This window comes from Epargyreus clarus, unplaced genomic scaffold (genome assembly GCF_041222505.1).
Source record: "Epargyreus clarus isolate Ecla_fem2 unplaced genomic scaffold, WU_Ecla_fem_2.2 ptg000003l, whole genome shotgun sequence".
Classification (NCBI taxonomy): Eukaryota; Metazoa; Arthropoda; class Insecta; order Lepidoptera; family Hesperiidae; genus Epargyreus; species Epargyreus clarus.
In genome coordinates this window covers 14,162,944-14,177,533 of record NW_027332211.1, presented here as the reverse complement: position 1 = coordinate 14,177,533, position 14,590 = coordinate 14,162,944, and the positions used below count along the sequence as shown (strand labels likewise).

Sequence of the window (14,590 nt, the reverse complement as noted above, 5' to 3'; positions counted from 1 at the left end):
AAGCTTTGACGCTAAGCTCAGAGCTTGAAGATGGAACGTGTAAGTATTAGACGTATAAAACAAAGCAATGTTTGTGATTTATCCAGCTATTTGAGTTTCTTAATTAAATCATGATTATGTAAATAGTTTTCCACGTCCACAGTACGATAAAAGTTATTTATCCGTGGAAATGTCGACTGACGATCACCACGACCAGCGATGAATGTGACAAATGTTCCTCATGTTATGATTAACTCAGTTATTTTCGTTTTACGAGATTTTTGACAAAGTGTGTCATAGTAGGATGAAATATAATAATTAATATCAATTTAATCAAAAAGTTGAAATCTTAATAGCCAAAAAAAAAAACAAATATCTTTCTTCTCAAAAATTTCCAACTTTTTGTTTGATGCGTTTTGTTTCAGGCAAATTACAGCGATTTAACTTCGGGATTAAAAATGGGTGTTATCAGATGTTCGTGGTTACAAAAAGGCAAATCGCGTGTTCCATTTCCATTAATCAGCTACAAAACTCATAACGCAGGGAACAAATTAGTAGGTTAGGCTCTAATCGCGAATTCCTGTCCCGTCGGAAAACGTGTTGGAACCCGGTTACTATTAGCCTGAATGGAAATCTTATTACGCAGACATTACCATTCTAGAAAGCTTTGTTATCTCTACATTTTTATATTTGTTGAATGGTCCATCTGCTCTTTTATAACAGTGATTATTCATCTCGCTTGACAAATAGGCCTAGTTAGTTTATAAAATTAAATTATAATGCTGAAATTTGATTGGTTAATCTTGAAAGTATTATTTTTGATATTAATAACATAACTAGTAGATTAGCTTAAGTTGTCGTAATGGAGAATAGTTCATTTTAGCGAGAGGATCATAATAGCGAGCAAAGAAAAGTTTTGAAAACAAAAAATGCGTTCGTTTACAATATTTACTTGCATATTACATAATTTTCTGTGTATTCTCATAAATATTCTAGAATATTCAGAATATGTTCCGACAATTTAATGTTCCGGTCTAGGTATTGGCGTACGTTCGTTGCCAGCATTCCACAAAAAAACAAAACATTCAATCTCCGGCGATACTAACGTGCCAATGTAATTCGCAGAAGCTGGCGTTGATGATTTGTATTTATTTTGAAGTCTGCGCGCTAGAATCTATGTGATTAATTTATGATGATCCCTTCCTATATCTAAAGTTGGTAGAACCGTTTCGATCAGCGTCAGACTTATTATCCTAAAGTAGTTCCTGCGTTTTGGTGGAAGGATGCGGATGCTGGCTGAGTTACAGATAGCGCCGTTCTTAGTCTTCAGAAGTGGAAAAGTATCCGTAAACAGTTTTAAACAGAACCGCAGTTCTATATGGAGTTGGATACCGATTTCAATTTGCTACATTTTTATTATTATTTTCAGTTACAAATTATAATGAAGATTATAACTAAGGTAAACAAGTAATACCCGTTATAAGAAATCCATTGTCCGAAGTTCAATGTAACTTATAGTTTTATACAATGTAAAGGTATGTTATATTTTTTTTGCTTTGCTTAGTTATTGTGAAAAATAGCAGTTTCAAGACAACATTGACACTATACAAGGACATCCCGAAATAATATAAATACATTAAATAAGTCTTTGAATGGAGCAGTTTTTATTTATCTATGTCTGCCTGTATTCTTATAAGCGAATGAGGAATAATTTAATATTTAGAATAAAAGATATTACTACAACGTTTCCTGGCTCCATAGAACATTTTTACTGTTATCCTAATATTTCACTTTCTGTGCATTCTGCATCTATGCCTTATCTTGAACCAAGGACTCGAGTTCTCTAACTTCAGGGTCTACCTTATTTGCTAAGTCACCAAAGTCTTCTGCATTACAGCATTTAATAAGCTTCCCAGCTTCATTAGTTCTATCTTTTATCTTACTTTTATTCACTGAACCGGGGTCAGGGATGAACGAGCTGAATGACGTGCAACGAGAACGACAATGTAACAATCGAATGCCGGACGTGCGCAGTTCTATTTACCTACATCCATTCATGAATACAAAACTATGCCTCCCTCGTACTCGTAAATAATTAAGGTCGAATTCAGTCCGTTCCTTTATTGAGCCCTAATTGAAATTAATGATTGCTTTCCTTAATGATGATGGTAATATCGTGAGCATACTTCTTTAATGTTTTCTCAAGGTGCAAAGTCTGTCGATTTTATGTATATACGTACGATGTTCAGTGGTATTACTCTTTATTATACTGAAATCCTAATATCTGCTATATCATCAATCTTTCAGTATTTAAAATTGATTGTAAGTACCTAACTGATTTTGGCAAGGATATAATAGTCCAGAACGTATGACTATGTTATTTGTGTTATACTTTTTGTAATTATAAACCGGGACTAAGATGAAATCCACCTGAAAATCAGATGTCGTGAACAGTGTTTTCAAATTATGGTGAATCATATTTTTTAATTAATTCCAAATCATTAATGACTGGCATTTTTATAACATAATTAAGTGCATATTAATTAGAGCGCGTGTCGCCGTCAGGGAATGTAGCAGGTCATTGGCACACGTCGCAAGATGATAATATTATTCAGGTATAAGAAACATAGCAGTAACTCTTGATGTACATGCATCATTCTTGTCTCATTGGTTATTAACACGAATAAGCGTTTTTGTAATTATTATTTCACTTTTCATTAAACGCTGGCTTCAATTATTTCCATATAATTGTATCGAAAGTAGTATCTATGACTTACTTACGCATCAATATTTAATTACCTACCTACGATTACCTACTATATCCTGATATAGTAGGTAATAATAGGTACCTGTAGGTAACTGTACCTAATAGTCCTTTCATTTCATGGTAGACCTAAGAAAATCTTATGGTTTTTTATCATCTAATATTTCGAGTGATGGAAATTCGGCCATAATCAAACATGTTAAATTGTTTTTATTGATTTAGTGCTATCAATAAAAAAAAATAACATGTTTGTCATAAGCTACCAAAAAAAAGCAACAGTCTTTGCCTATTCATTTATAGCGTCTATTTTACGATTACGATAAGATTTCAATTTTTCAGTAAATTATTAAATTCAAAATTACGTAAATAGTAGTACAATTTTCACTCGAGTGTCGAGAAAGAAATATGAAATATAAGGTACTGTATCTCTTGCGTTCTTGTTTTAACAGCTACGAGTATACCTCTCATGCACTCTAGAGTCCCGAGGGAAAGTGGGGTGTGGGTCTGCATAATTGTACCCTGGCGTATGTTGCAGCGCCCTTGAATACCTTTGCCCTTACGAGTAGTTTGTTTATAATGCGCTATTATAATATTAATATTATGTTAACATTATCATTAACTCTTAACGTTTTTAATTAAAACTACAACTTAATAATTTATCTACAGATATAGATGTAATCATGTCAATCTACGATTATTATGACATTCTCTTGTTACTTCTAGCCTGATCGTATAGTCTTCATCCTATAGACTTTTTCTATACAGTACCTACTCGTACATGATTCATTGATGTCAGTATTTAATAAAAATACAAACAAAATATATGAGCGTAATAAACTACTTTATATTAAAGTAAAGGTATCGCAGTACTAACAAGTATACATAGCTTGTAATAAAATAAATAGTAAGCAATAAAATATTATATAGACGTACGACCGTCCTTGATCCATGTGGGATCCATTTTGATAAGTGGGTATCAATAAATTCGTCACGGTACCGCGGCTCGAATTCATTTCGATACGAGTGAGATATTCCTTATAACATTTTTGATATAATAACATATATTCACGAAGTTAATTTAAATTTCAGCTCAAAAATAAGGCAGACGTATTCATTACGGATACCAGATTTTATTCAGCGGAATGGCCTTTAATTTACGTAATTGACGTCGTATGGAGATTTGCCAAACGTGGCTAACGAATGGTGGAATGTTGGTCGAATGTTTAGCGATGGGCGATAAGTCCAGCGACACCCTCGTCAAATAATCGATAACACTTGATGTTTCTCGTAAATTCGTCTGCGTGTCTTTTTTCAACCACATTCATGTAACATATTGTACCGATGGGTAGTTTAGATAAGTGTTATTATATTACTTAACTGAATTTGTAAGGTTAATACTTTGCAAATTGCTCTAGAGCGCATTGATAGAATGAGGTTTGTTTTGGTGATCGCTATGAAAGCGTTTGACAAAGTTTACTCTGTTCTTTCATTTACCCGTAATATTAGTACTTAATAACAATCACAACAAGATATTATCCGAAATATGGAAATGCTCGTTAATATGACCCACTTATACTCACCCATTTAAAACAAGCGGATTTGCCGCTGTTATCTGAATTAGACGTTTTTAAACAATGCTCAATACACGTGACGGCTTGCACATGTTATGTGGACTACGCATATGTTAATGAACGGAAACAAGAATGTCCAACCAATTTTAATAATGCAGATTTATATGCCATTAACGCGGTGATTTCATTGGATGAGTAACAGGACGCTCAAAATGTCGTTTCACGAATATATAAACGTGAGAAATAAATATAACGTGAACACTCGCGCCATTACTTTCAGTATACGGGAGCTTACACATTATCCGATACGACAACGTACGCCTATATTGTACTAGCACATTTCTTATGAATTTCAAGGGACCGACTAGTACGCAGTGCGCCTTATGGTAGGTGTCCATGAACATGTAAAATCCTCCATTTAGGATTGGTATAACCATACGTCCATAAGTTGAGTTGCTTAGTTGCAATTTGGTAAGATTTTTCTATGAGGCAGTCGCGGATGTAGCCACCAGTGTTGGATCACCTTCAGCAATAATGCAGAAATACCGATAATTAAGATTACGCTTGACTTTTTCCCGATATACTTAGCTTGTGTTCACATGATAGATAGTGTAATAACTACCTACTCTGCTTGTTGACATGATTTTTGTTCTACATATTAGGACTTTACTTCACGTGTGGTCGAATCGGACAATGTAAAAGCCCCACTAGAAAATGTGTGGAACACATTGAAAAGCAATTAAAAGTGTCGATGACAGTTTGCGAGCCTGCCGCGGACGGCTGGCGGGTGGCTCTTCGCTCTCCCAGTTTATTCGTTCATTCCGTAATTTATTCATTCGGTTTTAAAATTTAAGAGCACGTTCGTTTGAAACTAAGCAAATTACTTTCCTTTTTATGGGATGTCGAATTGAAATTCATACGTATGTATGTACATACTCGTATCTACTATACAGAGTGTCCCGTAAGTACCACGACAAACTTGGGGAGAACATAGGTTAGGTTAGGTTAGACCAACTATCTGAATAGTAGTTAACCGAAAAAATAAACAATGCATCATCAAATTTATACACGTAGTTAACGAAAAAAGATGAAGAGGGCTGAATTTTTCGAAAATATAACACAATCGATAGTGTAAAAACGGTGACACTTTTACTAAGGTAATTTATACCTATGTAATTTTAACACCCTGTATAATAGGTTCAAACAGTTACAGAGTTCAATTTAGCTTGTTAAAACACTTTTGAGCTTATTCGTGGAACGACTTTTTAAATTAAGTTACATGAGATAATTCTGTACATAGATACGTAAAGAAGAAAAAAAGCTAAGACAACCAACCCGAATTTTTTACCGAATATTCTTGGTCGAGGTTATAGAATTACGAAATATATTGTATCAGACTATATTGTATAATTTGTAGTAAATGCCTCCGTGTGCCTATATAATATAGTAGATAATTTCAGTTCATCCATTTCTTAAAATAGGTCAATAAATCATTTATTTAATTTCAGACGTTAAGGACTTTAGTGACAGTTAAAAGAAAATTATAAAACAAACTAAGAAAAGCCGCCATATTCCGTACCTTTGTAAATTCGACTAACGGGTAACCTCAAGATCGATTCTGCAGTATTCGGGAAACTGTGGTTACTGTCACACATACCTACATACATATCTATGTGATGTGAAGCAACATACCTACATAAAACCAAAAGCTAACCACACAATCTCCACTCGATAATATTAATGCTCATAAAACAGAAAATTATTTATAGTCGTTTGAATACATTTCTAAAAGAGGTTTTCAATTTCGAAGGAGGAAAGGAGGAAACGAAAGGATCGTTTATAGAACTACGGTAACTCATTAAAGATAGTTAGAATGCTACTAATCATGAACGATGATTAACTTTGATAATTGCCGTCTATTGATATAGCCTATTTATTAATTGGATATTTATAATATAAGTAAGGTAAACATAAATAAAGATGTATTTAAGAAACATGACATAACAACAAACCAGCAGTAAAATAAAGCTGTTAAAACCGTAGATAGGGGTACATGAAATGGAGTTGTGACTCTCACGGCGCATACTTAACTCACTGATACCGCATATAGCTCAAGGGTTTTCAAGGTACGTGTGGGCGTGACTAACAACCTACCACCGAGCTCTAGTACCACCGTGCACTTGTTAAAGCTTATAAGACGAGTTTACGGTAGTTTTTTTAGACTACTATGTTAACTATATTTTAAACACTTTATACTCATAGGCCAACATTAGAATTCCAGATTACAGGATCCACGAAAATCCGTTAAATACTAATACCCAAATATCTATAAAGAACAGAAAAGAAATCTATATTTCGATGCTTGATTCAATAGGAACCAAAAATGAAAACCTGTGATTGCAACCCTTTGTTGTCAGTGTAAATGTTGTCAACGTAATACCCTGATAGTCTTAGAAGTCTAAAATGTAAAAATATACCTATATCGTATATTTACGAAAAAATATATAACAATTATTTTCATTTGTTAATTTATAAAACCTCATGTATTCAAACGAGTTAGTATATAGATGCGATGTTATAAAAATAATATTTACTGTTTGATTACCAATTTCCTTAAAGATTAGGGTAACTGGCTTAAAAAACCTATTTAATGAAGCTGCTAAAGTAGTACTAAAATAAGTCTACTGAATTTGAATGAACATTCAAACCTGCAAGACGATGCTGCGAAAGCATTTCGTGGAGATATGATATAATTACTTCTAAAGTCCTGAAAGTCGAGATTCTAGTGCGGACGAATTAATAGCACAAAGTTACTTCATACAATGAAGACTAATTATAAATTCTTAACCGGCAAAGTTGACTTTACTCCAAAGTAAGTTGATAAAGTAGTAGCGAAATGAATTACTATTTTAGTTATGCAAAAACGATATTAATAACTGTCGTAAATGTACCAAGCTGTAGCTGTTACCGAAATGATTTGTTTTTCCGATATTTTGGCGAATAGGTTTTCACAAATCGTAAATTACCTAAATCGTAAATGCCAAGTAAATTGAGAAGACGACAAAACAAAAATGTTTGTCACCGAGATCGTTTATTTATGTGGTTTTTGATTTACATTAACTTTGATCTAGCCTACTTTTAATAAACAAGATGCCTATTATTATAATCCATTTTAGTTTGAATTTAACATAAACTGCTAAGAATGTCACTGGGAACCCCTAATAAGATTATTTATACGATGAAATTTTATTTTTTATCCATCATCTGTGTGGAATAGTTCTATCAGCAAATTGATTAAACCAATTGTAAAATTTCTTTTATATTTACCCCAGATTTTTAGGAATTGTAAACGTTGAAAGATTACATACGGAAGCTTGTACTACTTCGTAATATCTAAAATCGATTCCATATTACGAGATCCGTTGCAACTGTTGCAAGACGCGGTATTCAAATAAACCTCTTACATATCCTACTTCTGTGACCAAGATGCACGAACAAGTGATCAGATGTATACATTTACTTTTTAGTTGTTTACATATTGGATTGCTGGAAACCGTTGTATGGTATATGTCACGGAAACATTGGTTCAACGTGTGTTTAGCTATAAGTTCCGCTTTCTGTGACGAATTGTTAATGTGAGTAGGTATTACCTCCAACCTGTTACTTGCGATGCAAGGATAGTATACAATTGCAATATTCACAAACATCGGCTTAGTTTACAATATTTTATGGGTTGTGGAAAACGGTTATTTTATAGTTTGACTTCACTAAGTAATCGTGTTTGTAGATTGGCAATAAACTTTAGGCAGCCGTTGGCTACACGCTGGGACATAATCAAGCGAACATCGATGAACACATCAGGTTCATGGATATTTTAAAAGGTCATAAATTGCTACTCCCCCTATATACATATCAATTGTAAGTTAAGTAGTAGTAATTGAAGTAGGAATTGAAGTAAGTGAACTAAATTTAAACTATAATTATATGATTATTTGTATAAACTGATAACGGTAATATTTACTTTATGCTAGGACGTTATTGTCCCGCATATATAAATAATAATAAGCACGATTTTATTTACATAAATTGGAGAACCCTATTTGTACACGATAAATATTGAAGGACGTATCAGAACACACAATAACGTAGAAAATTACAGTATTAAAGTATATTTAATAATCTTTAGATAATTTGGTTACGTAGAATTGTTTCAAAATTAAAAGCAAATAACACTATTCGTATAATATTAAGAGTTGAATACCATGCGAATTTTTAACTCCAATTTGTACAGGATTTTTATTTTGTCTAAGTCTGTCCTACTTGCCTATACTATGTATTACTATTGATTGGCGGTGATGATACCGCGTTCAAATCACAAAATGCTTACACAGTCTTCAATAACAACTGTGACTTTCACCATATCCTGCACATCCCACAATGCGAGGTAAGTTTATATTAAAAGCCTGATGAAGTCACTCGTTTAATAGTCAAGACATTATCGTTACGAGAAGACATTGTTTTCAACGGCGAACTCTACTTGTTTTACATCAAAGACTCTTCCTTCTAGAATGTCTCTGTACGACTGAAAGTGCTGAAACATAAATTGTAGTCGTCTGTCTATTGTTAGAACGGTGCGCGACAATGGACCGATATGTCGCGTTATTTTATAGCGATATTAACATACTTTTGCAGTTTTCACACATCATTAAGTATAAAGAGATAGAAACTTTATCTGGAGCGTCGCCCGTCGCAAACTGGTGATGACAAATGCTTTTGTTTTTCCTACAATTTATTTCTCTTCCATTTCATTCGATACGGTCGGGACTAGATTTCTCTTGATTTATGTTGTTGATGTTAAAGGTGAATGGAAAGAGGAGAGCTCGTTAATGTGCCAGTTAGGTACTGGCACATTAACTTGGCAAGGTTATCGAATAAACTTGGATTTCATCAAGCGAAGGTGATTTATTGGTAATTTTCGTAAAATATATCGTTAATTTAAAATAACCAAACCTAAACAGTTTTGATGTATTTTTCATGTTTAGAAATTATAAGAATCTTTACAGAACCAAGAAAGGAAAGAGGGAATAAATGAATTTATAAAATATGTATGTATTTTATGCTAAATCAAAGGCAAGCTGATGCAAAATTGCCAATACATATTTACGACAAATAAGAGGTCGCTAAAGCGTTGCTGATGTTTTGGATTTCTTTTTGCGGTCAATTTATAGATCGCGGTATTTTAATGAGGAGATTACCTCAGAAGAAGATTTTTTTCAAACATTCGATATGGAGAGTATAAAGAAAAAAAAATATCACTGAGTGCCCGCTATGAATTCAATAGTTGAGTGTAGACTACATTAATTGTTACATAAATACATTATTTCTTGAAATCCGTTATGAACTGATTTTAAGAAAATTTCAAGATTTGAAAAGTCAAATATCTCCAAATTGTTTGTCTTTTGTCATAGCTTTTTTATGCATTTATATCCAAGAATGTCAAGGCTTTTGTGCAGAGATTTAATAAAAAACGTATTCTTACTCAACAATTCATACACGTCTCGTTGGCAAAAACTAGCCTGGCCTGAAGTCGCGCGTCTAAGTTTCCGAGAAAAATCGAATATTAAAACGATTACATATTGCAGACTCCAAAGTAGAATCGGCAACCCCAGATCTGTGACGTCAGCACATTAGAAAAGGGCGCTCGGTTTTACATAATTCCGACGTAAACTTTTTTCTATTCTCGCAAAGCAGTAAAAGTCGGCTTGTGGTTTTTTACCGACCAAGTGAAGTGAAATACCGCGAAGATAAACGCCGCAATTATAACAGCTCTAAGAGCATTCATTGCTACTTTCTTTACATTTATTCTTTAGCCCCGATTTTTTTCTTATTTTTTAAATTTAGCTGCTGTTTTTATTTGAAAAAACGTGGATAATATTTTCATTTTACGAAACACTATCCCCGTCGGATAAACATTATTTTTCAATTTCACATCCTTTTTAATATGCACATACAATGATTGAAAAATTAATGGACGCGAACCTTGTTATATAAAATATTTATATTATGTACTTACATCATGTATTCAAAATATTTTTTACGTTAGGATCGATAGGTATAAAGGTATCAAAGGATAGAATAATAATGTAAGTCACCATTTAAGAGAATTTGGGAGCAAATACAAAGGGAGAGTGTAATGGTTCGTGTAATCGCTCGTCTATTTGTTACATGGATCACTGAAGCGTATCTAAGTTTCTCTCCTAATAAAGCTAATGTAAACAATATGTTTTACACATGTTTTACATTGAGTCCGGCACGGTTAGCATGTTCAATGATCCTGTGAAAGTAATAGAACTCGTAGTTCCGTAGCTATGAGTTCTATATATTTATATATACAATTTAGACGCAAATATTCTATGAGTGTGAGGTATTTGAGGTACCTAAGGATATGCAATAAGATGCTGTGGTATCTTTCGGTCGCAGTGTGACTTGCTAGCTTCATGCCCCAACAATATATTTGAATGCACAATTGCACATGTCGAATACTTCAACTTCCAAGTCAATTAACCGATAACTACGGTGGGGGAGAAAGCTCCTCAAGATACCTGACTGTTTTGGGAAAAGACCGCTTGCTATGACATAGATATCTAGATCCGTCATAAGTATAACAAAGATGTTGCAAAGGTAGTAATGGATAGTAGGATGTTCGTGTGAGTTCCGCTGACCTTTACATCAGTGTCACACGCGTTTACTAGCCTGGCTAGTTTCTATTCACGGCTGGTTTCAGACGTCCATCATTATACGTAACGTGACTGAGATAAAGTGTACTAAACTGTTCGCTTTTCATTTGAATTATAATAGGTACGATAGTGACGACTATTTGCATAGGATGAAGAAATATAGAATTGTCATATGCCTAAAAAAAGGTCATTTGACTTTACCATAAATATCATAACCTTAAAAATGTATAAATGTGAACTCACGTGAACTTTATATCATTAATTTTCAATACAAATAAATAAGCCCAAAATAGTACAATACCAAGCAATATGTTCCAAATAGGGACAGCTGATACATTTTTGGGGTCCGTTTATTACGAAGACCGTTATCTAAGTTCGCCGTCAGTTTGTTTTTTTAACGTTTTTTATTCCACGCACCTGGTTTTCGAGAAAGAATCGTTTGTATAGCACTGTCTTTTTATGTATAATAATATTATTATATTCTATATTCTATACTTCACATATGGGCAAGGATATGGCAGTTTGGATTAATTTCAGAAACGGCTAAAATCATTTTTACTAGACTTTCAAGCTAAGTTTGAGATATTATGGAATATAGATTACTTTTAATGAAATAAGGAAACATTTGGGCATACATTATGTTGCATGTTAGGCTGCATCAGGTGTCATGAGCAGAAGCTTTTATTATAGGATCTTTTAAGGGAGAAATTATTTCATAATGTGTACAACTCAAGTCTAATGGATGTTCTGTATGATTGTATAAAAATTTGGCACAATTGAAAATACATTTACTTTCCAAACATCAAGTTTGGCGATAAAGCAAGGTTAATGTTCCCAATATATTAATTTACATAACAAATACCTAAGAAAGTTAATACATATTAAACACCAATTTCAAATGCTATTGCGGTCTAGTTTTTAGTTCGAATTACATAAAGATGTGAAGTCATGTTTTATCTAATGTAAACTTCAGTTTGACTAAAACATTTAGGCAATAAGGAATAATGTTCAATAAGTATATTTAGTTAGACATAGTACTAACTTTAATCTCTCAAACAATCTAATCATCTAAAACAAAAGCGTATTCATTAATGAAACATTTGATTGCTTATACAAAATTATACATAGAGACCGTACCTGTGCATTGAAGTAAACAATAGGTAATTAGAACTGAAACCAATTTTAAGAAGTCTTACACAAGGAACATTGATAAGCCTGTTATATTTCTACTAATGTATTATGCCATTAATATTACAATACTTGTCTAGCTACTTTTACAGTCCTATGTAAACGATACTCGGTTAAAATTCAGGACACCGTTCCACATTGAGATTAGTAGGGAAGGATGCTCTTATTACTATAAATATGCAGTGGGATGCATCCAGTAATATGATCTAAGTTGACCTGGTTTAAAAAGATGAAATACTTGCAACAGGATCAACTATTAAATAAAAAAACTGTATTATAACAGAATATTTGAAAGCCAGATTAGCATAGGTATAATGTACCATGCCCGCATATGAATAATAATAACACATTAAATAATCGTTGAAATATTCCTTAGTATTTTTTAAATCAATACCATTTAAAAATAATGGAAAATTTCTCGACCTAACATAAAATGCTTTAAAACTTCCTTGGGTCAAACCACTGCCTCTCTGACAACTGAAGTCTAGAACTTAGCAACTGTGGCCAATAAAATAAAACAAAACTTATGTGGCCGTTAAATAAAATTTTAAATCGAAAGTACCTGAAATACGACACACGACTCTGTAACTAAGGCACAGTTGTAACAATATACACTCAAGACACTCGCCTAGCCGCTGTATCCCGACGGAGAACAGGTAAAACTTCATGTGTGTGAACGCAACCCGGCACGTCTGTAGACACATGAGCGCGCGCGCAACGCCCGAAGTCGTCGCGGTCTGTGAAGATGTCGCTGCAATACCGCCACTCGCGACAGGGGTTGGCACTCGCCACTTATGTAATTAAGCACCAATATTTAACACTTTCAACCCGCGAATGTAGCGTGCAATCAGCCGCTTCACATAAGCTATTGTGCTATTTTCAGGCACTATTCCCGTCCTCGATGTAACTGAAAATGTCGAGGAATTAGGCTGTCACCTGTCACTTATGTAATTAAACAGGTCGTGTAATTAGCGCAAACGTCACACGCGTCACTACTACTGACCGCTGTCATTAGTGTCAATATATAAGAAAATTTCGCTACAAAATAGTTCTCAACGGTGTACTATTAAAGGTACACGCAGGAGATAACACACTAACATTTTACACAAAATCGCACGAAATCCGCACAAGTAACACAAGTGCAAGATATTATATTTATTACAATAACGCTCTAAGCACAAAAGCGCGCGCTGTGGTGGCCGGCTTCAACGTATCTGAAGATGTCGCTGCAACCGCCAATCACTGTTAAGTCACGGGTTGGCACTTTAGCAAAGAAAGTGTAAATTCATATTCAATAATAATTCATAATTATATTATAGCCACTTAAAAAAAATAAAACAAGTGTAGGAAGACAATAGTTTGTGTTTCACACGAATATTAGCACATGTGACAACGCAACAAGTATTATATATTTTTTTAATTACACTGCAAGAACAAAATTAAAACTCAATTAGATAATAATAAGATAATCAAATTAGGACTATTTAAATAAACGTTAAGTAATTATTTACTAAACTAACGTAACTCTTATAGCACAAAATAGCGCGCACGGCAACCACGAAGTCTTAACGAAATTTGAGACGATGTGGTCATAGCAGGGAATAACGCGTATGAGTATTATTATTAAAGGAGGGGAGGTTTCCTCCCCTTCCGTAACACAGCTTGTCCTTGCTTATTATTATTCGAACTTATGTGAGTTTCTGACGGCGATTATATTAAGAATAAACAAAGCATTCTTCGAAGGTCGTCACGCAAAAAACCGATTGGTATGAACAATTTATTAATGTGCCTAATGAAATGTGTAGTATGTAAATAGAACATTTATAATGTCGTTTCTTTGCTAATCGGCAACCCTATGTAAGAGTACAATGAACGTGAGCATTAAATAGTAAGCGAGTCTAATTAACGGGAATTATCGCAGTTTGGGCGTTACGCATGAAGTGTTTCACGCGTCGCCAACTTTGTTTTGTTATAGGTTTTAACTTTACACAATACGATTGTCATGAGGACAAAACTGTTTATGTTCAATGAACATTTGCGCAATTAAGTTAATGAAAGGAAAATTAAAGCGACGAAGTCTCAAAGCTCTGTGTGTTGGTGCTTCCATTTTGTGTAATGCTTGTACTAGAATAAGCTTTATTAGTATTATTTATGCTTATACAATAAATGAATGTGACATCCATTACTTTCATTTATAAAAATAAATAGGCCATTCCAGTACATCCAAAATAAAAATGCAGATATAGGATTTTAGCTTTTATCAAATTAAATTAATTCACGAACCAAAAAAATATTCACTCGGAGTTATATTTCGTTCTGAATTTGCATTGCTATTACCAGTTCATCTGAAA

At 33.6% G+C, this 14,590-nt stretch overlaps 1 protein-coding gene across 10 annotated transcripts in view; it reads right to left on the bottom strand.

The window, feature by feature from the left end:
• The window catches only part of LOC140754916 (guanine nucleotide exchange factor DBS), a 115,168-nt gene that overhangs the window by 68,862 nt on the left and 31,716 nt on the right, over positions 1-14,590 (bottom strand). The window contains exon 1 of one of the 10 annotated variants that reach the window (XM_073090095.1): positions 12,868-13,026. The exons of 8 other annotated variants lie outside the window; for them this stretch is intronic. In XM_073090095.1, coding sequence (XP_072946196.1) covers positions 12,868-12,943 — 76 coding nt within the window. In that variant the 5' untranslated portion in view covers positions 12,944-13,026. Of the gene's footprint in view, positions 1-12,801; positions 13,027-14,590 lie in introns of those variants that run through there. One more of the 10 variants, XM_073090078.1, reaches the window with a different exon arrangement.